At 31.0% G+C, this 26,315-nt stretch overlaps 3 protein-coding genes across 3 annotated transcripts; 1 reads left to right on the forward strand and 2 right to left on the reverse strand.

The window, feature by feature from the left end:
• The first annotated feature begins 552 nt into the window (after positions 1-552).
• Positions 553-6,324, forward strand: LOC139850583 (uncharacterized). Its single transcript, XM_071840144.1, has 7 exons — positions 553-630; positions 713-735; positions 4,357-4,501; positions 4,608-4,814; positions 4,992-5,021; positions 5,338-5,374; positions 5,944-6,324. The coding sequence occupies exons 2-7, from the start codon at positions 726-728 to the stop codon at positions 5,983-5,985; spliced, it is 471 nt and encodes a 156-aa protein (XP_071696245.1). The 5' UTR covers positions 553-630; positions 713-725; the 3' UTR covers positions 5,986-6,324.
• A 142-nt stretch (positions 6,325-6,466) lies between these two features.
• LOC139847165 (ras-related protein RABC1-like) lies at positions 6,467-10,513 on the reverse strand. Its single transcript, XM_071836782.1, has 7 exons — positions 10,378-10,513; positions 10,087-10,255; positions 9,110-9,178; positions 8,855-8,920; positions 8,650-8,771; positions 6,889-7,017; positions 6,467-6,783 (listed from the first exon to the last, which is right to left on the reverse strand). The coding sequence occupies exons 2-7, from the start codon at positions 10,220-10,222 to the stop codon at positions 6,676-6,678; spliced, it is 630 nt and encodes a 209-aa protein (XP_071692883.1). The 5' UTR covers positions 10,223-10,255; positions 10,378-10,513; the 3' UTR covers positions 6,467-6,675.
• A 1,742-nt stretch (positions 10,514-12,255) lies between these two features.
• LOC139848465 (uncharacterized) lies at positions 12,256-13,239 on the reverse strand. The gene has a single exon (XM_071838196.1). It carries the CDS (start codon positions 13,237-13,239, stop codon positions 12,256-12,258), a length of 984 nt encoding a protein of 327 aa, XP_071694297.1.
• Positions 13,240-26,315: the final 13,076 nt, after the last annotated feature.

Below are 26,315 nucleotides of genomic sequence, written 5' to 3' on the forward strand. Positions count from 1 at the left end.
TCGTTTAAAAAAAAATTAAGTTTTCAGTTCTGTATGTTTTCCAAAGCCTTTTGCCTCCATATCTGTTATCGTTCGACATTGATGTTCTAACCAAATCGAGTTCTGTCACTATTATAAATCGTTTCCGCAACGATGTAACTAATCGATATTGATGTGGCTGAAAGGATACTGTCGGTCGATTATAGACAAGTCAGGTGAAGTGATTCAAATCGGAGTTGAATAATACGGTTGACCTAATAGCTCAATTGAAGAACAGCTAAAGAGAGATTAGTACAATTAAAAAATTTGATCTCTTATTACAACACTTAGCTACTTATAATTGGGACTAATTAGTTGTAACTACTTACTAACTGAAATCTGTTAGACTTGAGGAACTTATAAAGTCACGTGCTGATTGACTTTCATTGACTTCTTGTACATTACGTTTGATTCAATGGATAAGTGTAAATAATCCATATCTGCTATCTAATTAAAATGTAGGTTTGATAAGATTTATATTAGCTCATAGTTTTCTAATCTATTTAACAGTGGCGATATAAATATTTGTTAAACTTGTGATTTCAGGGTACAACAAGTTCAGGTGGTTCAACGATTAGATGCCCAAGAGGAGGAGTACCAGAATTTGAAGAAGTAAGTTTATTTGATTTCAGTAATTTGTATGTTTTTCTTAACCAGTAATTTATATATATAATTTTTTTGTTACTTGTGTTAGTTTCGGCATAAGGATGATGATACTGGCACTACAACAAATTATGCAAATCTGCACGCTTATTCAATCAATTAGTTACTTTTAAAAGTGTGTGCTTATTTATTCTACACGCTTCTATAAACCGTGTAAAATATGGGCGTAACAAAATTTTCTTAATTAGTGGCGTTTATTAGTGTGGAAAATTTGCTCAAATCTTCACGGTTAAACAGGTAAAGAAATGCCTTAGAATGCTCACGCATAAGTGTGTGTTCTAATTATTTCAATCCCATACATTCTAAAGTGTGAAGTTTTAGTTTAAAATTCCACATTTAAAAGCGTTTTAAAAAATTACTTGTAGTTCATGCTAAAAAACGTGAACAAATTATGGCTTTCCTCATTTTAATACTTTTAGTTTCATAATATATATATATATATATATATATATATATATATATATATATATATATATATATATATATATATATATAAATATATTCATGCTAAAAAACGTGAACAAATTATGGCTTTCCTCATTTTAATACTTTTAGTTTCATAATATATATATATATATATATATATATATATATATATATATATATATATATATTGAGTACATTTATATAATAATATCTTTCATTATGTACAACTAGCCAATACATACTACTGCTTAGAAACAAGAACATGGATCACATTCATTAAGACTATCTATTACAAAGTAAAGTTAAAGTGCATGTTGTTACAATCTAATACGGAGTAACATCTAAGATAGACAAATGAGCTATTGAAAACCGTTTTGGTATCTGTTCTGATATCCATCTTTAATAGCCCCTTAATCTTCGACTTTTACACCTGCAAATTATGCAAGGATTAGCAAAATGGCAAGATCATTTTCATCAAGATATTAATAAAAATTCATTAGCTTTCCAAAATGAAAATTCATCAAGATACTTTAACAGTGGCTAGTTAGGTAGGTGTTGGGATCAAAATGAATATATGTTGCATAAAAAGCTAAATCTAGTCCAACAATCTTTCATGTATTTTCTAAAAACTTTATAAAGAGATCATACTACTAATAGAAGTGATATAAGTAAAACTTGCACATGCCAATAGGCATTGCCGTTTCTTCATGCTTCATAAAACACATCCCGTTAGTAGAAACCTAAAACTGGCTACAAGATGAACATGCATATGAATAAATATACATAATCATCTTCACTGAGACAATAAATGAGCAGTAAAAGAGTTTACACACCTGAACCTTCATTTCGCTACCTTTCTACACAAAATCACTATTATATTGGTTGAAAGTTGGAACCAAACATTGAAGTCTTGAAAAGATGCTCCACTGTACATATATGTTGATTTAATAGAATCATAAGATAAAGTTTACGCATTAACTTGAAGATAATTACCTTTTCATGACTAGACCCAAATATAGAAATTTGGGGACACACGTAAGAAGTTAATGAGCTAAGAGAAATTAAAATTAAACTATTTATCGCTCACATTGATCAACCCACATGTCTAAATCTTATCAGGACACCCTAAAATTAGTGTATATAAAATTTGCTGTTATTTAGTATTAAAATTTGTTATCTCAAATTTATATACCAAGCACTGATATTCAAAGTGATTTTTTGTAAGCTTGATAAAAATTACCTACAGAAGAACCGCTAGTGTGTAAAGGTTAGAATTCCCCATCAGCTAGTGTATCAAATACACCGACAAGTTTTTAGTCGATTTCATGGTCATCTCATTTGCAGTATTGTGTAACGATCAGCTGCTATGTAGAACGACTGGATCGAAACAGGGTAAGACAGGCCCGTCTGTAAACATTAATTATTTAAGCTTACTTCAACGTTATTAACCAAAATCTTTGATAAAAAATGCTAAACAAAATTGTACCGTGCTGCAGATGTGAAATGTGGTTACGTATCCAGCATACTTTGAAACTACACAACAAAACAAAAGTATTATGAGAAGTGAAAAAATAAAAATTAATGAAAATAAATAAAATATATAAAAAAGCAGAAAAGGAATGAATGCTACTTACTTTTCTTTAGTCCTGCAGGCTTTGCAAGCAAAAGGTAATTAACAAAAACACCCACATTTTCACATAAAGCCTTTTTTGTAAAACTTACCTGATTCATATATTTAAAAAAATCCTTACTTACCCACAACATGAACATAATTCGAAGGAGAATTAAGTAGTTATACCTTTCCAAGACCAACATGAACGATAGCAGACTTATCTTTTTTAAACTTGATATTTTTCTTTGCATCTTTCACTGTCGTTGTTGAAAGATCAGTGGTCACAGAACCATTCGGTACAACTGTACAAGCAGATGAAACATAATACAGAGTAATTCGATTACTAAACAACAACATAGTGGCTTTCAAGATGAAATTAAAATAAAAATCAAAACTGTGACTCACTCTTGCATTTGGTGTCAAACGATTTAGTTGATATCAATGATCCTTCCGGCCACTAACATACGAAAACAAGCATACTACATAAATCAGTGATCCTTCTGGCCATATCCTTTCCAATTTTCTCTTGATGCCCTAATACTTGCCCTAATATACCCATAATAAGACTTTTAACATAGAGAATGATTAGTTCAATTCATACACACTGCTTGAAGTTTCTGATTCATTAGTGCATAAATAATAGTGTGTTAGCTTAAACACTTAAAATACAATTCCATAATAAGTAAACACATAACCTCAAAGCCTATATGTAGCCTAATCTGAATCAACAAACAACACATGAGCCTAAATGACACATATGTATGTAGAATTCCACGTAAAAATTAAGAAGAATTGACTTTGTAACCCTAACATTTAATCGGAAGAATTGCACAAATTACTCAATCAAACAACATCAATTAACATCGAAACCGTAAATAAATGAATTAACCGAACAAAATGAACATAATCGAGCATATGAACAGATCTTAAAACGAAATAATGAGTCTACCTGCTGGTATCATCCGATTTTAAACGGAACACTTGAACTAACGAATGATTTGACGAGCCCTATCTGCTTCAAAGCATCACGAACGAATTTGTTGACGAACAATTTAACGAACGCTATCGATTTGGAATATCGTTAAACCTAATTTAGCCAATTCGTGGTTCGAGATATAGAACCTGATTGATCTGTTTGTTAGACTCCATGAGTAGTCAACATGTGGCTATTGAATTTTATTTACATCTAATTTAGTATTTATATTTATATATATATATATATATATATATATATATAATTAATTATATATATGTTAAAATATGTTAACTAGATACGAATCAGAATCAAAATTGATATTAAATAAAATAAATAATAATAATAATGCTATATATATTTAAAACCCCACGCTTTCTAGTGTTTTCTTCAATCTTTTAGCAAAACTACACGTTTTTTAGTGTGTTTGGCTATCCTTAGAAACCTCACATTTTTAAATGTGTACCTCACTTTCATGTTATTCACATTTTTGATCGTGTAAATATTTATATTCGCTTACAAGCGTGAAGATTTGTTAGTACACAATGAAAATCGTCTAAAATTTTAATCACAATCAAAAGCGTAAAAGAAGTTAGAAAAAAGTACACACTTGAGACAAGCGTGAAGAAAAAAAGTGTGTAGAAATAGCACTTTTGTTGTAGTGTGGTAGGTTTTGTGGGATTTTTTGTACTGTTCATATGGGCCATCATGTACCCAAAAAAACCGGAGTCGGCTTCACATACGTCTACTGTTTTTCCAAATTGTATGGCAGCTGCTATACTTGTCACAGGTTTCACAATAGTACTTATGTAAGTTACATAAAAGAAAAATGCTACCATGTGTTTTACAGCACCTTTTTCTAGTTTAAATCTAACAATTTATATTCATAATTTGATATTTTATCTTTAAACACAGGTTTATTTGCAATGAAGCGGGTCACTTTCAAAGAAATTGCTTTATGAGAGCGTTGGTTGCTGTATACTTCTGCTGTTGTTTCAGTTTGATCGCCATACTTGTTTTCACTTATCACACCGTACATAACAATCGGTTGTCGTTGATTGTCTTTTTGTGCTATGTGTGGGTATGGTGCATACCATATGTGGCTACTATTGGTCACCATAAGTAAGTATTTTTGCATCTTATTAAAAAGTTAAGGTTGAATTTTAGTTTACAAATTTATTTATTTATTTTTGCTGTATAATAAGCTTTGGAGGTGCTCAAGGACTATTTTGCTACTTTTGTTGAGTATGAGTTTCTATATCATCTTGATGACACAGTTACCCCTCTTGCATCATGTAGTAGCGGTGGTGTTTTCCTCGATCACAGCCAGTGGCGGATCCAGAAAAATTTTTCACCGGGGGCAAAAAAAAATTTAAAACGTAAGAATTTTTTTTTTGCCAATATATAGAGGTTTTGGGGCAAAATATAGAGTTTTTTGAGCAAAATTTAGAGGCTTTTGAGCAAAATACGAAGGTTTTAGGTCAAAATATGAAGGTTTTGGGGCAAAATATGAAGGGTTTGGGGCAAAAAAAAATTCCACCTGGGGCAAAATCGAAAAACCGAAAAAATTTACACTAAAATTTCGAAATCGTCGGGGGCGGCTGACCCCACTTGACCCCCCTCCCTCCGCCCCTGATCACAGCAGCTTTCACAGCTTGTTTAGGAGGGTATCTAACATACAGGTAACACAAAAAGATCTTTGTTAATAGTTTTAAGTTATAATTAGAACGAAATAATAAAACCGCGTGTTGCGGCGGAGTAATAATTTTTAAAAATGTTTTTTCATAAAAAATAGGAAAAGGACAAAGTCCTAGTTATTGTTCATTTCAGTTTTGTGTTTTAGTAAGGACAAAGTCCTAGTTATTGTTCATTTCAGTTTTGTGTTTTAGTAAGGAGTATAAGACCAGTTAGTGCACTTTTGACCAAAAAGTGCAAACTTTGATTAGGCAATGTTAGTTTCTGGCATTTTATAACCGTTGTGTTAGTATTTTGTGTCAAATATTGGGTTGGGTGATGTGGTAATCTGATTGGAAATTTGGTGAAAAAAATAAATTAATTATAAAAAATCTATTTATTGGTTGAAGTAAAAAGTGACGAATTTTGTTTTTGCGTCACAAGTCCAACTGACGAAATTGACTGATGTCCCGTTAGGCTCCGTCGTTTTTGTAAGTTTTGTCCATGTAATCTGACGGATGTAACTAACGCATGATTAGTATCGGTCTAATATAATATAATGTTTGACTGTACACAGGTACGCGACGGATGTTCTTCCACCGGATGCCGTTGCCTTTGAAGTGATAGTCACGATTTTTTACCTATCCTCTGTTACTTCACCGGGACTATTGATGATAGCCATGTTCGTGCCTCAACCCATATTTTGGTTTCCGACTGGATTTATAGTTCCAGTATGGGTATTGTTACTCTGGGTCCGAGGTGCCAAAGGCTCAATTTATCCGGAGAGTTAGAACTTGGATGTGAGAATAGTATATAATTAGTTTAGTGTAATTAACGGTACTTACCATGATCAAGAATACATGTTTCAACTTTAATTAATTAATGGTTGTTAGTTTGTATTCTTAAAAGTTGATTGTGTATGGTTGTCACACAGAGTCTCAAAACAGATTCTTCTCATAAGGGGATATAACTCAACATTGATTTTATCTTGCGACCGTGCAGGTTAGCATGATTGTTGTATACTTTGAAGACGATCATATTATGTTATTTAGAAGAATTAATTAACTGTATGTTAAGTTGAAAATACAAACAGTAACTCAATTTAGGCATTAGAGATCATAGACACCACATGGTGATGTTACACAAGTAGTCTATCAAATAAACATGCTCATGTATTTGCTTGGAAAGCAAAAACAGTCCAACATGAAGAATTTACAGTTTCTTTATGAACCTACACAACTTTAAAAACTTGAAAACCAGAAAATAATTAAATTTGAAAAGTGAAAAAATAATGGTATTAAAAAACACTTTAGCAACAACCACTTGTTGATGCATCCGAACTTTGAGGTTTCTGTCTGAATATGTTTTTCTTTACAGCAGTTGATCCCTCAGCCATGAGACTTGGTGTGTCCAATATCTGCAGATTTACAATCAGACCATCTTTAAAACATACGCACTTATAATGTTCTAAATACATACAATTACAACATAATTTAGGCTTGCTAATAGAATTAGAGTATACCTTTAAAACTAGTTCCTCAAAACACTGTTCCACATTGACCCGAGTTTTAGCGCTGCATTCAATAAAAAGGCAACCATATTTTTTGGCAAACTCGATTCCCTCTTTTTTTGTGACAACTCTTTCGCCTTCCTGCAAATTGAAAATTAAAAGATGATAATTAGCGTCTATTTATCTTACAAATCTATTTCTATGTTACAATAAAGTAATCAACTTTATTCGAATTTGTTGCTTAGGGTGCTGACTATGTTAGTGTATGTTGCTTGTTGCATCTGTACTGTCTGTGTTTGATTTTCGGATATGTTTATTTATAGAAAAAATTACTTGAATGGTCCCTGTATTTTACATCATATTTCACCGAGAGTCCCTGAATTTTTATTTTGACCTGATTGGTCCTTGTGATTTACAAATGTTACGTGCACGGTCCCTCTCCCAAACGTCCATCCAAGTCAACCGTTAAGTATTAGCATGTGCCAAGCACATGAGGCTAGTTTTGTCATTTTACCTCGAAAAATTACTTGAGTGGTCCCTATGTTTTACAAAAAATTACTTGAGTGGTCCCTGTGTTTTACAAAATATTTCAAGCAGAGTCCTTGTATTATTTTTGACTTAGGTGGTCCCTGTGTTTTACACAATATTTCATATGTTTTTGATTCGCGCTTTCTATCTCGTTTACGATTCACGTTTCGGTTCGCGTTTTCGATTTGCATTTTCGATCTCATTTCGCGTTATCGAATCGCGTTTTGGGTTGGCTTTATCGTTTAACATTTTTTTGCATTTTCGTTTCGTGTCTTCGTTTCATGTTTTCAGTTCTCTTTTCCGGTTCGCGTTTTTGGTTTGCGTTTTCGATTCACGTTTCAACGCGGATTTTCGATTTTACTCCTCGTTATCGAATCACGTTTCCGATTCCCGGTATCGTTTCACTTTTTCTGCATTTTCGTTTTGTGTTTTCTATTCCGGTTCGAGTTTTCGATTGGCATTTTGGAAAAAAAAATGTGAAGCGATACAGGGAATCGAAAATGCGATTCGATAACGAGAAGTGAAAAATAAAATCCGCGTTGAAAACGTGAATCGAAAACGCAAACCAAAAACGCGAACCGGAAAAAAGAACTGAAAACGTGAAACGAAAACACGAAACGAAAATGCTAAAAAATGTGAAACGATAAAGCGAACCCAAAATGCGATTCGATAATACGAAATGAAATCGAAAATTCGAATCGAAAATGTAAAAGCGAAAACGCGAACCGAAACGTGAATCGTAAACGTAAAATGAAAACACGAATCGAAAACACATGAAATATTGTGTAAAACACAGGGACCACCTAAGTCAAAAAATAACGCAAGGACTCTGCTTGGCACATGCTAATACTTAACGGTTGACCTTGGACGGACGTTTGGCAGAGGGACCACTTACGTAACATTTATAAATCACAAGGACCAGTCAAGTCAAAATAGAAATTCAGGGACTCCCGGCGAAATGTGATGTAAAACACAGGGACCATTCAAGTAATTTTTTCTTATTTATATTACAGTTTGTTCGGCCAAAAAAAAAAGTAATCAACTTTCTTGTTCCATTGATTTGGCTTTAAACTAGTATTTGGCTTTAAACTAGTATATCAACACAAATGTACACATTTATATAAGTTTATATACAGTCAGTCACCCGTGTCAGTTACCTTTTATGAATTCTCGAATATTGGTAACATAGATATGAAGTTATGAACTTAACATACTCTATATAAGCTTTGATTCCATAAGGTTTACCTTATCGACTTTATTGCCAACGAGCATCTTGATGCATTCTTGATTTGTTGAGTGCATGTCAATTTCGTTTGCCCACACATCCGATAAATTTGTAAATGTTTCTCGCCGTGTTACATCATAAACTGTACAATAAATGATCAATATAATGTAAACGGATATCATTATTAAAAAAATCATGTAAAGGACATAAAAGTGATTCACATACCCATTATAATTCCTTGAGCTCCCCTGTAATATGAACTAGTTAACGTTCTGAATCTTTCCTGCCCCGCTGTAAAAATAGTCATTAGATAACTTCCACTTGATAAAAATTTAGTGTAACTTAAATGCTTTTAACAAGACCAAAAGTTGATTAGAACGATGTAAACAAATAAAAACAGATCATAACTTTGTGTAAGATGATATACAAATGCAAATCAAAATTATAACAAATTGAACAACTAAACACAAAGAACATTACCAGTATCCCAAATAGCAAGCTTTAACTTCTTTCCACCAATTGTTACATACTTTACTTTAAAATCCACCCCTGTAATAACCCAAAAAAAAGAACGAAGATTAAACACGATTCAATACTCAAACATTCACATTCACTCCATTCATTGTTCGAATCAACATGTTCGACAATCTTGGCCAATAAAAACGCACAAAACGCTAAAATAGTCTAGATTTGTAAGGAGGAGGGTTTTGATAACACATACATGTCCTGATGCACCACTTTTTACACCTTGATGCAACAAGAAAAATTGAAAATGATGTATCACAGGGTAATAAGGTGCACAACGATCACTCGCATGGCCGCCTCAACAATTTGAAGGCACTGATCGAAAAAATAGACCCCTTATACATGTTAAATCTATAAATACATACAAAAAGATAATACTAAAATTTATCAATATGAACAAAGTTTTCAAGATAGACGTTTCAAAGTTTTTTATTCGTGAGGTGATCCTCACACACTACTTTTTGATCCATGTACACCAAATTACCTATTATATCCTTAATTATACTTACAATAATAATATAAGTTCTAACTTCCAAGATTAATCTAGGGGCATAACTGTAAATTTATGAAACAAAAGTGTACATGAATCAAAAAGTGGTGTATCACCTCCCTTTTTATTCTCAAATATTTGTTCTCTAACAGTTTTTTTTTATTTTGGGCCCTTCTAAATTTTTTGGGCCATGTGCGGTTGACCATCTTGCTCCTGCCAGAAGAAGCCTCTGATCACACACACAAATTAACTTAAAATTAATCCTCTCTTGAATCTCACTATCCACATCCAACAACTAAACCATATAAAAATTCAAAATTTGAGGTTGATATTTAAAATAACAAAGTAATAATCTCTTTAATAATGAACATTATATTTTGTTAGATAAGGATACACTTATAACTATCTGATGATATATTGATAATAAATTAGTAGTAGTTACCAATTGTAGGAGAAAGATCTTCAATGGCATTGAGGGAAGTGAAACTTAAAAGAAGCGAACTTTTACCAACTCCTGAATCCCCAATTAATAACAGCTTAAACAGATAATCAAATTCTGAACCCGAAGATTGATCCATGTCTGGTTAATTAATTAAGATCAAACCCAAACCCTAGAAAACAAAATTGATATAATTATCATAATATCTTTAACTGAATGACAAATTAAACGCATAAAATGAACATTAATTGGTTGCGGAATTGATTAATATGGAAGATATAATAATAATAATACCTGTAAGATTAAGATTAAGATTGATGTGAAACAGAATTCATGATCTAGATAACAACACTTTTAATGTGAATCTTAAGCATGAAGCTATAACGGAAATTTATTTAATATTTTCATTATTAAGCGATTGTGAATGTGAATCAAAAGTTCATCGGACAAAAAGATTCTCTTTAAATTAAAATTTATTTATTATTTATTTACAAGGTTGCAAAATTGGCTATTCGATTAATCGGTCGGGACTTTGGAAAGATTAATAGGTAATTCGGGGATTAATAGGGGATTATTCGGATTGTATTGTATACATTTTAATATTAAATTTTAAAAATTATATGTGTAAATATAGAAAAGAAACCCATAAATATAAAAATAAACTTTAAAATAACTGTATAAAATTGTACATTTTGCTAAAGTTCTAGTTTAAATTCATGTTAAAATGTTAACCATTTTTTTACTTTGGCCGATTTTGGTTACCAAATTCGGTTTTAACCCATTAATTGACGTTGACCGTTTAATTAAACGGATTTTTGAAAATCGGAACGGATTGCTTTTAAAAATGATTACTCGTAGATTAATCGGCGAGTAATCGGGTTTTTTACAACACTACTTATTTATATAAATTTATTTATTATTTATTTATGTCCATAGAAAATAAATCTTTTCTTCCTCTTTTTTTCCTCTTTTTTTCCTAATTAAAAAAAAAAAAAAACTATAAAAGAAAACTCAGGACAAAAAATGTTTATAACTAAATTTCAACAATTAGAGTATATAATAATAATGTACATAGAAAATAAGACTTTCTTCTTCTTTTTTCCTAATTAAGACAAAAAATTATAAAAGAAAACCTCAAGACAAAAATCTTTATAACTAAAATTTCAACATATAATAATTAGAATACAATTAATCGGTTAATCCATGCTGCTTGACGAGCATCGGTGATTATCTTTGCTCTTACTTTCTGCATGCTACTTGCTACATGCTATTCATCACCGAATTTCATCATCTTGCATCCCATTTACTTTATCAATGCTCCAGCTCTGATACTACGTGTAGGATCGTTTCAAGTCCACCAACATGTACAACATATAAACTCATGAGTTTCACATTACTCTAAAATCAATTGGTGATAGAGTGAGGTTCCCATAAGCTTATATACATAAATTTCTTTCCAGGGGCGGATTTATACAGTATCCAGTGGTGGCACGGGACACCACTGAAATACACGATTTAGTGGAATTTTTTTTTTGGTTTTTAACTATTGACACCACTGGATAGTGGACATTTTTTTGAGTGACACCATTGAAAAAGACATCAAGAAGAAAATTTTTAGGGGTTTTAACTGGTGATACCAGTGACTACCAATTCTAAATCCGCCATTGTTTTCTTTCTATGAGTTTTCGATGTGGGACCATTATGCATTTCCTTAGCCGATTGTCTCCAACAGTTATTAATATTTTTTTAAATATTTTAGGTATGCTTAAAAATATTTATTTATATATTATAAATAAAATAAATTAAAAATTAATAATATAAACAATTATTTTTAAGAGGGAACAAAAATTTTCAACTACTAGTATATTGTAAGGAAAGACGTTCGTTTAATGGGCTTAGTTATTGATTATAAGTTGTTTGGGTTGTTAAGAAATCTTTAAGAAAGCCCAAATCAGTTTAAAATGAATTTTACAACAAACTATTATAGTTAGCCAAGACAAAAGACAATCTAAGGTGCTCGTAACAATACAGAATGTAACATGTAACATAACGGTATAGTACCAAATTAACACGTATATTTGGTGAAGAGTACAACCCATTTTTATGAACAAAATTCATTCAAATATAAATACATTTTCACTATTGTTTTGATCATGAGATTGTAGATGGCACTCAAACTTGAACTTGAGGGTGAGATTGTGTTTGCCCTAGCTCGACATCCTTGTTCGCCCTGAACACCGGCTCAAACTGACCTAGATAACCTCCTAATTGAGTCGACAATCCCGCTTTATCAATAGGTTCCCCGTGATGTGACTTGCACACAAGGTAAAGCATGGTTTGAGCCACGTAGCCAACCAAAAACAAGTTCATGAGCAAAAATAGACACACTATTCCAATGATAATGGTAAAAAATGTGAAGTTCCACACGAACACGTAGAATAAGATCAATATGCCTGCAAAAAAGCAATATAACACAAAAAACACGAACCATGATAACCACCTTTTCCCTTTAATAAGATCATGGCCTTTCAACATCGCTTTAAGTCCGTACGAGCTTTCCAAAACTGTAACCACACTAGCCAACTGCCAAAGGGCGGTTATATAAATAAACCCAATAGCATAAATAGAAAATAACACCCAAAACACGATCCAACCAAACGTGGTGTCTGATATAGTGGTTTTCCATATAACGGCTACTACTCCAGACACCACGTTGTAGATAAAGAAACCAAAATAGGTCCACAAAAAGGTCAACGCGAGTCGCTTCCAAACACTAGGCAAGATTTTAAGGAGTTTCTTGAATGTGATGTCACCGTCAGTATACACCGTGGCTAGGGTGTAAACGATAGCCGCCGTAGATAGTAGAGAAAAGAAGAAAAGTAAGGTCAAGTAAATAAATTTGAATATCCAATAACCAATCCATTGAGATGAAACACGACGATGAATATAGTAGTTTTCGTTATGATCATAACGCTCGATACGCCAATTGAGTACGTCAGCTATGATGATATGAGCCAAGAAAATGAAGGAGAGTGGTAGGATGAAAGATATGGTGATTTGAAAGAATATTTTCTTCCATGAAAATATGGTTTTGAATGTTTCTTTGTAAAGGCCAAAGAAGCCTACATTTTGCATCTCGGATTGATCTTTGTCCATGGTTTAAGTTTAGGAACAAGTAGAGATGAATGCAAGTATTGTGTCTCAATTTATATAACAATAACCATATGGCAACTGTTAATTTGTAATGTAAGGTATCCAAAATGATGGAGAATGTTAATTAAACGGTCCTAGTTTTTGACCAAAAAGATACGAAAGATAAATAAATAAATAAATAAAACAAAAAACTACAGTTGTGTTGATGTATCCTTAATTTGTAATGTTCCCTCCAATTAATCTATATAGTTTAATAAACCTCTAAAATGATAACATCATCATTAAACTAAATTACCCTTTACTTTTATAATAATGATGTCATAATTATATATTAATTTAATTAAAAAATAATACAAAATTTTTTATAAAAGAAAATATTAATCTCTCATAAATTGTAATTTTATTTTTATAAAAAAATTTAAAAGGCATTTGAGCGAACTTTATGTTTGTAAAATCAACGACAAGTTTCTTATTCGGAATCCGTAGTTCCACGGTGCAATAAACTAAATGGATTTAACATTTACATTCACTTATACCTAAAACATATAATTAAACTGTCTCGTTTAAACAAACCCGTGTTTTCACGGGCCATTTCACTAGTTCATACATAACTAATTAAAAAATTGATGTGAATTGAACTTTTTATTTTTTTAATTCAAGCTTGCCTGAGTGGCCATTTAGTTGCCCAAGGAAGCACACAACCCGGGTTCAATTCCTGGCTATGCCAAATTGTTCAAAAAGGGAGTATGACAAAAGGGTGCGTATAATGCGCAATTCACCCGGTACCAGGTCTCGCGCTCGGGGGGCTTGATTACCCGTGGTTTTACCTTCTATGAGGGAGCCAATGTGCTCGTTCATAGGAGGGTTTCCTCGCTTAAAAAAAAATTGCTTTATGGTCTGCTTTATTATAAGTTTCATCAGATTTTTTTTTCTCCTCAAAGGTGTGCTAATTTTTTTATTTACTTCCGTGGAAATAATTTTTTTCCCGAAACTGGCAGACCTACGACTGAAATCAAAATACAAAAACTTTATCGTGTGTATAGCTACACAACTTGTGTTGTGTGTTGTCATTACATTTTGGTGCATTTTTCTACAAAAGTCTAAGTCCTTTATTTATAGTAAAGACTATAGCCTTAAGTTTGCTCCCACATTCGATGTGGGACAAATGACAATTTTTTAAATGTTGTACGGAACTAGCAACTTTGAGATTCAATATCTCATTCAATTTTAATCCGTTTTCGACACACTATAATTTGTTGTAATGCTCTCGTTAGACGCTACAAACCCCTTTAAATAGTTATCAATATATGTCACTCGACCAGATAATTATTTGTGTCCAAAATTTGGTGAAAACACACATTTTTCATCAATTTTTCATTTAATACAATTTATACATGGTTGTACTATATTCACAAACTATATTTTTCATACCATTTTAGTAGTTTATAATGTACATTTATAAGGATATGTAAATGAATATGCATATATTAAAGTAGATATGTATATATTTATTTCGGGTGATAAGTAGATATATCCATGAATGATAAATTGTCATTCATATCCGATTTACTAATTTTTCGCATCATCTATATCTATATTCATATCCGATTATCATTCATCTAGACCGTTCATATTGATTTAAATGGAACGAATCGGATGAATATTAATAGATCAAACATCTATCGTAATGGGGAATGATATATCCACTCACCAAATTGATAGATCCACTCAAGATACCTAAAATACCCTTAAATGATGTATTACACAGTTTTTGTGGTAGCAATTATTTGAGGGTAGTATTGAAAGATGACATAAAATAGTTGTGTATCAAAAGTGGATTTGGAAATATCACTACCAGTCTATTGTAATCCCTACTTCTATACTTCTATATTAAACAGTAGTCGATTAGATTATCAAGGAAATTGGCAAAGTAAAAAAATATAATAGATTATAAAACCTTTGTATTAACCATCCTAGTACCCATCATTGATCACAAGAAGAAAATGCAATGATAATCCTAGAAACAATCCATTGTAATTTAGTTTAATTTAACGACACTAACCAAGTAAACTAATTTGCATATACCTGAACGTCATTTTGTTTTCATAGTACAGGTTAATTAGTTTACCAATAATATGTCCAAAAAAATGTTGATAAAATAGTAGCATATTATTAGGATCTTGGTATTTTCGGCTGGTCTCTAAAAATTAAGCAATGTAAAAACAAAATATATAATAATGATTAAATGTCGTGACAGAATCTTTACATTACAACGTACGTTAAGTACATTACTTAATGGATTGATATTTCATATGATTAAGATCTTGGGCTTTTTGTGCTCAATATCTGGTATGTATTGGGGAAATTGATCAAAATGACTCTAAATTTTAAATTGTTTAACAATATACCTTCAAATTTTTATAATTGTCAATATGTTCCCTGACACACACCACACACGATACATCATGGTTCGTGCGTGGTGTGTGTTATCGAGCACGGTGACTCGTTTTACGGGCTACTATCATACATACTCGCAACATTCTCCACGCAAAGCGCACCACGCACTGTGCGTGTTTGTTTGTGTGTGGTACGTATTGTCCCTGAAAAGAACAGATTTTTAGGATAATATTTTCTAACAATTTCCAGATTTTTAAGGATAACGTTTTATTTCCTTAAAGAGAATGACATGTGATGAGTTACTATCACAATTCCAACAAGCAAATTTCTATTCAAATATTCTTTTAATACAAAGCAAATCATGAGGGACGAATGTTGTTATTTTGTTAACCTTTGTATACTGAGCGAGAGTTCATAACGTTTGAAGATTTGATACTTGTAAATTTTGTTGCAAAAAACTTTATGGTTTATCCGAACTGTGTTCATGATTTCTATAGATTTTTTTTAGACACACGTTCTGATAATACCATGCGTGTTGCGTCGTGCGTGTTGGCTAATAACACTTGCGTGTAGGGATGCCAATGGCTCGGATATGGATCGGGTGATGCCGTATCCATATCCATATCCATTTAGTTTTTGTTCATCCATATCCATATCCATATCCGTTTAATTGTTGTTCATCCATCCATATCCATATCCGTTGGATGAAGCGGGTTAATGGATATCCATTGGATATTTAAAAAACGTTATAATATTTCCTAATATGCGATAAAAACAACAACGTCGTATAACAAAAATATATAAAACATGACATAATTAAAATATATCTGCAAGAAATGTATAATTCTTGTCGAAGATAGAACACATTTGTTGAATAACTATTAAACATAGATTATAAAAAATTAAATATTTAATTTGTTCGTTTATTTCGTTAGATATATGTGTTTTATTTTAATATATCATAGTGTTTCATTAAAAGGTTGAAATCAAAATGTAAATCTGACAGTAAATATGTAAGCATATATTTATATTTATGTATTTGTATATGTATTTCGGGTGTTAATGGATATATCCAAATTATGTCATGTTTTATCTATTAACGGATACACAGAATCATTATTGCACACCACTTTACAAATGTAGCAATATGATAAAGTATCAATCGACGCTGCATTCTGCAATAATTTAATCATCTTATTCTCCAACTCTGCAACTGAAGGTTCACTACCAACAACAGGTACTTGTTGTGGGCCATTTGTGGTGCAATCATGGGAGATGGACTCACAACAAAAAGTGGCTGTTTTGGTGCCATTTCTTGTATAGTCATGGAAGCTTGATTGACCACAACACAAGCTTGTTGTGGTGCCATGTCTGGTGCAAACATGGTAGATAAACTGGCAACAATAGGTGCTTGTTGCGGTGTCATTTCTGGTGCAATAAAAAATGAACTCGCAACGATAGGTGCTTGTTGTGGTGCCATTTCTAGTCCAATAGAAGATGAACTCGCATTAACATAGAAGATAAACTTTGATGATGTTCAATTTTTAGTGTCAACATTAAATGAGAGGAAATCGTAATATTATCAATTATCAATCCAAATGTTATGACTTTGATTATATCCATTAATACTAATTGTGACGTCTTTCTACGAATTAACAAATAATGAATTAATCGGCTAATTAAATAGGGTATTCAAGATAAGGTCTGTTACACATAATCAAAATTAAAAAAAGTCGCCTAATTAATTAACAAACTAGTTAAAGACCCGCGAATTCGCGGAGTTCTGTAAAGAATTTTATTATAGTAAATAGAATCGGATAGCTATTTTATGAGGATTGAGTGTTACTCATTTTTAAGTTATAAACTCATAAAGCAGACAAGCCCGCAAAATAGCTCCGAGAGTCACCTTTCATACTTCTATCAAAATTGTATAAAAGTTATGTTAAGAACTTAAACATAAAGAAAACCACATGGCCTGACGAAGTTGATAATACAAGTAAACCCTGCCCCAAAATAATATTATGACAATACTATTATTACACCATTTGTATATAACATCTAAATACTAATATTTGATAATGCAATCCAGATAATATTTTAGAGCTTAGGGTTTAGGGTTAGTTAAAAACTCGCGATTCCGCGGGTTTTTTGGAATGATGATAATTTCAACCATGATAACACGAATAAACAATATGATATTTCAAAAGTTCAAATGTGTAAAAACATAAATAAAAAAATCTTTTTTAAAATGAAGTAATTGACTTAAATTCGAAAGTAGTAATCAACGGTTCGTATCTGCTAATAAATTCGACGTATATGGTTGCAGGCAGTGATAATGTAACTTGTTGATGTTTTTCTCAATTCTTCGGGATATGTTCATGCATATTTTTTTCAAGGAGAAATCTACACACGAACAACAGTACAAAACTAAACCTAAACTCTAAACCCTAAAATCTAAACCCTAAACCCTAAACCCTAAACCCTAAATCTAAGCTTTCACGACCCGTCCTAATCCATCTGGACGAATACATTACATTTGGTTACATCGCGAGGTACTTGACCTCTATATGATACATTTTACAAACATTGCATTCGTTTTATAAAAGACATACGTTTATCACATCGAAAGTTGACAGACATGCATACCATTTCATAATATCCAACTATAAATGATCTAATCTATCATTTACTTAATCATAATCTTTATTGAACTCAATGACTTGAATGCAACGTATTTTGAAATATGTCATGAATGACTCCAAGTAATATCTCTAAAATGAGCAAATGCACAGCGAAAGATTTCTTTCATACCTGAGAATAAACATGCTTTCAAGTGTCAACCAAAAGGTTGGTGAGTTCATTAGTTTATCATAAACATTCATTTCCATCATTTTAATAGACCACAAGATTTCAGATATTTAATTGTACACGTAACCCGAGTACATAATAACACGCGTAACCCGCGAATTAAAAATCATTCATATGGTGAACGCTTGATAACCGACTTAACTTTAATGCATAGAATATCCCCAAACAGAACCTCTCATCTGTATAATAATAATAATCTCGAAGTACTAAAGCATCCGTACCCCGTATGGGACTTGTCGAGGTTCCATAGATCTATCTTTAGGATTCGCGTCGATTAGGGGCCATACCCGTTTCCTAATCATTAGGTTACCAAGCTAAAAAAGGGTGATATTCAATATTCATAATCCAGCCATAGAATGTTGTTTTTGATCACTTGTGTCTATTTCGTAAAACATTAATAAAATCGGCGCATGTATTCTCAGTCCCAAAAATATATATAAAAAGGGAGTAATGAAACTCACCATACTGTATTTTGTAGTAAAAATACATATAACGACGTTGAACAACTAAACAATGCAGGATTGGCCTCGGATTCACGAGCCTATATCATTTGTATATTTATCAATATACATAGTTATAATCGAATAAATATATATAAATTTATTAGTTATATCGTTTTTATAATAATAATATATATGTTTCGTATATTCATTTTGTACATAAAAATATTAAATTTTTTGTTATGTTATATGTATTAGATATATTTAAATATAAATATCATTTGTTTGTTAGTACTAAAATAATATGTTAAGTGATAACAATAATAATAATAATAGTACTAAGATTAATAATATTGATAATAGTATTAATAATTCTATAAATGATAATATTAACGATAGTTTTTATAATAAATCTCATAATAATGATAATAATAGCAGTTTTTAATAAAATGAATAATTTAATAGTAATGGTAATGAAAATAATAATTTTGATAATAATACCTAATACTTAATAATAATAATAATAATAATAATAATAATAATAATAATAATAATAATAATATTAGTAATTTTTACTAATAACAATACTAATAATTATAATCATAGTAATAATAATGATAATATTTAGAATAATACATATGTTAATAATAATAATAATAACCCTAATGTTTATATAATGATACTAATATTAATGTTTATGAAAACAATAATAAATTTTATTATTTTTTATAATAATCACAATAATAATAATCATAATTTTAAAAATGATAATAATACTAAAATGATAAAATTCGTAATAAATATTTTATAGATAATACTTATACTAATACTAATGATAACAATGATTCTAATACATGTAAGTATGGTATTAATAATAGTAATAATTGTAATATTACTAATAACAATAATCATAATAATAACAATAATGAAATAATAATAATAATAATAATGATAATGGATAACAAATGACTACCTTACAAGAATTTGTTCTAAAAAAATGACAGTCCACGCCAGGGTTCGAACCCGCGACCTCCCGAATACCCGAACACATATATAACCATCCCTCCCTCTGCTCTTTTCTGACTTAAATAGGATTTTAATAAGTTTTAACTCTTTTTCTGTTACCTTCTTCTTCCTCACCAAAATAACTGACCTAGGTTCAGATTCAATCAACACAACTTATTTTCAATTTGCTTTAAACCATTGTATGAAACAGGAAACATTTTGTTTTGGGTGCTTCAGTTAGTTAAAACAGAAAAAAATAATTTCTTTGAATAACAAAAATTAAAAATCACGAAGAACAACTGTAAATTTGATTTTGAAAAATAATTCGTTTTAGACAAAAGTCCTAACACGAATTGTGTTGAAAATGTTTCATAAAAGTTTTATGAATCATTAATTTAACTTAAAACATCGAATTCAAATCGAATTTCACCATGAACGATTTTCTTTGACTTTTTGACGATAACTTTGACTCCAAAATTTGTGCTCGATATAAAGAATTAGAACGTGTAAATTTGCAGATAGTTTACATAAATGATGACTAGTAACTCTACATTAATGGATTTTAACAGTTATTTTGATTTTTAATTTTGACAGAAAACAAGTTGGACAGAGGTGTCGCTGAAAAGAAAAAAAATAACTGAATAATTGTGTTTACTTAACTAATATAGATAATGATAGTGGTGAACTGAATTGATTGTTTGTTTCCCACACATCAAGCAATTCGATTTGTTTTATAGCAAAAAGGAAATCAACTGGATAAATCGATCGTACGGCTTTTTATTTAAAAATTAAAAGTGATAATAATAGCTAACAGAATTTGGAATATATGTTTATCCAGATTTGTTTGTGCATTAGGTTTAGGGACAAAAACAAAACTGATTAAGATATGATGGATACGTGAAATAGAATTAAACTCCAATTTGTGTGATTTTTATATAAATAATGATATTAATTATTAATTATATTTATGTTAATAATCCAAGTAAAATAAATACTGATTTTATATATAACAGCGTATGTATATATATATATATATATATATTATATAGCTGCATATATTTATCTCTATATACGTATATCTATTATATATTTTTAATAGTCTTAATATTACTGATATTAGTATATATTAATTCTAATAATAATGAAGAGAGTAATAATAATAATATTAGTATAATACTATATTTTAAACTTGTAATTACCTTGTATATATTGATATCACACTTTATTAGATACTACCGTATTTAATAAATTATATATAGCATATATTAAATATTGAATATTTATACATTTTATATATTATGAGGTTGCATATTATTTATATCATACCATATGTATGTAAATATAATGATTTATCTACATAAGTACTATATGTTATTTCATAATATTATAAATTTCCAACATGTATTATTTATACTTTTTATCTTACAATATATAGAAACTCTATGTATATATATATATATATATATATATATATATATATATATATATATATATATATATATATATATATATATATATATATATATATATATATATATATATATGTGTGTGTGTGTGTGTGTGTGTGTATATATAACAATCTACCATATATAATTACTCATTTTCACTTTGAGTACTAAAATCATTTAATAATATTTTCAAAATACTTTATATATATAGATTCAATTTAAATATACAGCTTTATTATAACTTATTTTATTTTATTTTATATTTTTTATTTCTAACACTTAAATAGTATTTTATTTCAAATTATATTTTCAATCATAATATATACATTTAAACATATATGTATCTATTTACAAATAGTGATTCGTGAATCGTCGGGAATGATTGAAAGTCAATTGAATATATGAAACAGTACAAAATTTTTGAGACTCTACATAATAGGCTATGCTTATCGTGTCGAAATCAGATGAAGTTTAAGTTTAAATTTGGTCGAAAATTCCCGGGTCGTCACAGTACCTACCCGTTAAAGAAATTTCGTCCCGAAATTTGAGTGAGATCGTCCTGGATAACCATAAAAATGTTTTCCTGACGAATATGAGTGATAAATAGAGTTTTATCATCATCGAGTGATATAGATTAAACGATTCGGTTACTTAAAGCGTATGAGTGAAGCTGTCACAAAAGATTGAAATAGAGATTTAACTTTTGACGTAGTCTCGGTGGATTTCCGGAATTTAAGGAATTTAAAAGAAAATCTTTGGAAATCTATATGATCTGATTCTTCAGCGATTAAGGGAATCAGGATCTCTCTAATTAAATGCGGAGATCTGCCTTGATTACTTTGTCTGGTATTTCCATTATAAATTAAACTCTTCCGTTCCATTATTCTCACCATTCATATACTTTCTTTCTTAGTTCATACATCCAAAAGATTGTGAAAATGCTTAATCCCGTTCTAATCCTTGATATTTTTATAATTATCATTTCTGTCATCCTTATTTTTAATCTTCCACCTGAAAAATCTGTTTGCTTCTACTATTACCTTGGGGTGATACTATTCTTAATTATACCGTGTCTTTATATTGCTATTCGTATTAATATCTACGGTTTGTAATCTCCGTGTTGTTATTGGACTTTATATTTTCTCTTATATTTTGGAGCTCTTTGCCTTTTTATTCTCTTCTCTAGTAAAGCGAGTAATGGTCCAAAATTCGTAAGTACGAAGTTTCTAATGAACTTAATGTCTTAAACAAGAAAGAACGTAATCGCACGATTTGATTTGTCAGATTACCAGAATCACCGAGAATGGAACTATCAAGAATATACTTTCTTGATATGTTCAGAAGTTAAGCAGAATGAAAGAGTTATGTAACATGGCACATGATGACGTTATGATCTGTGAATCATCACGTTCCATTAGAAACTCAGCATGACTTACTGTAATATAATCACGTTGATCAAGTGTCATTATATTATACTAATTCATGCATCAATTTCTTTACATTTTTCCAGAATTCATTTATAAATTAAACTTAGATTTTACAGAAGTTTCCAATATAATGAAACACAGGAAGCACGAAGAGGTATATAATTTCGAACGAGAATATTTACGAAAATATCCTCAGAAATATCGAAGATATTTATGATGATATTTTGGAATTTTCAAGTTTGAAGGTTGATGAAGAAAAATTTTCCGCAAGATTTTAACATGACTTCGGAGCAAGATATTCTCTAAAGATTTCAACGGATTCAGAATTACATGGATTCTTTGAATATAGGGTATGGTCCTTGTATTTGTCCTTGGTCTCCTTCGTGGTTAGCTCAATCCATTTTCCAGTTCCAACTTTTCTGAGCTTTTCCAACATACTATTCTTTATCATCAAACTTCCGATGATTAAGGTCGTTTAAGGTTGTCTACGGTTTCTGCTGCTTCATTGAGCTTTTTCAACATTCAGAGTATTGATTTGTAGACTGAGTGCTTTTAAGAATTTCAGAATGAAAGATCATAATTCTAAGAGATAAATGTTATACATATAACTGTTGATGTAGATATGCTGTGAGTTTTCAAAGTACTGATTGCTGATTCCCGGTAATTGGTATGGCAGTTCTCGTTACAAGATACGGATGAGTATATGATAGGGTTTCAATGAATAAATATAATGATTTATCAGAGGGATTTTAGCCTAGAAGCAAAGAGGTTGTTGGTACGTCTGCTGGTAATATGGTGGGATATAAAAGGTTCCCTGGTAACAATAAAAGAGCACGGATATATATCAAGGTTATAATAAGGTAGTTTCGAATGAAAAGTCGAAGTTGACTTGCTGGAGCTGTGATAAAATTTGCTACTTTGAAAGAAATTACCAAGTTATTTTAGGTAATAATAATACTAAAGGAATTAACACAGATACGTGTTAAACGTTTACTCAGGTTCCAAGAGTTTTCAAGTGCATAACTATATGCATTAATCTCTTCTTACGTAGATGAAGTGCGGTTGGTTCATCCTCTCGATTGAGGTGTTTTCAAGAATTACGAAAGGTTTGAACGCAGATTGTAATCGTCAAGATACAAATGAGGTTTAAGATGAAATCAAATGGCAAACTTGAAGAATTGTTTAGTTTCATATGTTATAATCAATATTTTAATTCATTTTAATTGTCCAATGTTGGTAGTCCATAGTTAGCAGTCCACAGTTAACAGTCCAATAATTCATATATAGTTTAATATATAATATTCGAATCAATTAATACGTATCATGACCCGTGTACATGTCTCAGACTCGATCACAACTCAAAGTATATATATTATTATAGAATCAACCTCAACCCTGTATAGAGAACTCGATCATTACTGCATATAGAGTGTCTATGGTTATTCCAAATAATATATATAGATGCGTCGATATGATATGTCAAAACTTTGTATACGTGTCCCGATATTTAAAGTGCGTAAAATAACAGTAATTAAATGACGATAAATAAAGTGCGTAAAATAAATAACAGAAATTAAATGACAATAAATAAAATTGCGAGAATTAAATTGCGATAAAATAAATTGCGATAAATAAAATGTAATCAGTTAGCTAGGAACAGTTAGCTAGGATTTCGTTACCGTGGATTCTTAACAAAATTTCTCATAGTTAATTTGTTTGTTTCTAACAAATTTTATTTTGTCCAATGTTTTCTTCATTATGCCACTTGTTGGATTCTGATAAGTCAAAATCCAAATATGAAATTGAATGAAAATGGTTATTCTGGGGTGAACGGATTCGTATATCTGTGGGTGTGAGTAAGATAGTAAATGACTGTTGAATCAGATTCGAAAAATATATATTGTAACATATTAATGTGAAATCTAAATATTCCTCGGGTGTTACCTACCCGTTAAAATATTTTCACCATTAACAATTTATGCAAAAGAATTTTTAATTACAATCTTTATGAAAACATATATACATATATATTTTCTTCAGATGTAATCATGGATTTAATGAGTTAATATGATATTAATCTCATTTGCCTTTCGGTTTGAGCTGGAATAAATAATCTCTAAAACTTTTTGAAACCACATATTCTTCGTAGAATATTTCTTCAATGAAGTTATGGATCAATACTTCATCGTTCATTGTTGTTGGTATTCCTTGGTATTTACGGAGCGTATGACATTGGTGCTCGTGGAACAGATTGTAAAGTTGAGGTTTACGACGCGGTTGTGGTTGGGGGTGGTAATGGTACTGTTGGCGTTGATGTTGGTGGTACTGGTTATGCTGCTGGTGCTGCTGCTGGTGTTTGTAACCTTTGCACCATATTCTCCAAAGCCACTACCCGAGCGCGAAGCTCGTTGACTTCTTCTATTACACCAGGGTGATTGTCGGTTCGGACGAGCGGATAAATAAGATCTAGAATTTGGTATAGTATATGATCATGACGAGATACTCTGGAAATGAGAGAGAAAATTGTGTTTCAGACATGTTCACCGGTAAGTGCTTCGGGTTCTTTGTCAAGAGGTGAATTCGGTTGGTGGAAAGGGTCGCCTTCTTCGCGTCTCCATCGGTTAAGTCGTCTACGAACCCATCAGATGAATTGTGGATGGCTGATTGGTTGATTCATTCTGGTGACGCTGCTTCCGGAGCTTAAGTGAACATCCATGTCGGAATAGCTGTCGGAATAACTATCGGAATAGCTATCGGAATCTGAGGGACTCGAACTTGTTGAGGGATTCATCTCGTACGATTAGATGAAGGATTTTCGATAAGAAATAGATTATAGGATATAGATTAGTACCCTGTAATACATAATTTACATATGCATATATAATACTAAAATCCTATAAGTTACGGAGGAATCTACGGAAGCTGTCAGGCAAAGGTAACAATAACAGATATGCTTTTTTTTTTTTTTTTGAAAGGCAATGTTAGTGGTTAGAAGTTAATTCACGAAAATCCCCCCCCCCCGAGACTCGAACCCTGGTCTCCTCGAACACCATGTTAACATGGTGACCAATGAGGCAAAGCCCCATTGGCAACAATAACAGATATGCTAAGATATGAATTTATCTATACACTGTCTATGCAATAGAGGCAGTAAGACATGTCTAGACTTTAAGGATGATAAGCAAATAATTTTCGATACTAAATGATAAGCAAAGCTTTTGACATGCAGACACGGTCGAAGTTCAGAACCACTAATGCATCTAAACAACTATAAGTTAGACACACTAATGCAAGACCTGGTTCGCTAAGACCACCGCTCTGATACCAACTTTCACGACCCGTCCTAATCCATCTGGATGAATACATTACATTTGGTTACATCGCGAGGTACTTGACCTCTATATGATACATTTTACAAACATTGCATTCGTTTTATAAAAGACATACGTTTATCACATCGAAAGTTGACAAGCATGCATATCATTTCATAATAT

This window comes from Rutidosis leptorrhynchoides, chromosome 5 (assembly GCF_046630445.1).
Source record: "Rutidosis leptorrhynchoides isolate AG116_Rl617_1_P2 chromosome 5, CSIRO_AGI_Rlap_v1, whole genome shotgun sequence".
Lineage (NCBI taxonomy): Eukaryota > Viridiplantae > Streptophyta > Magnoliopsida > Asterales > Asteraceae > Rutidosis > Rutidosis leptorrhynchoides.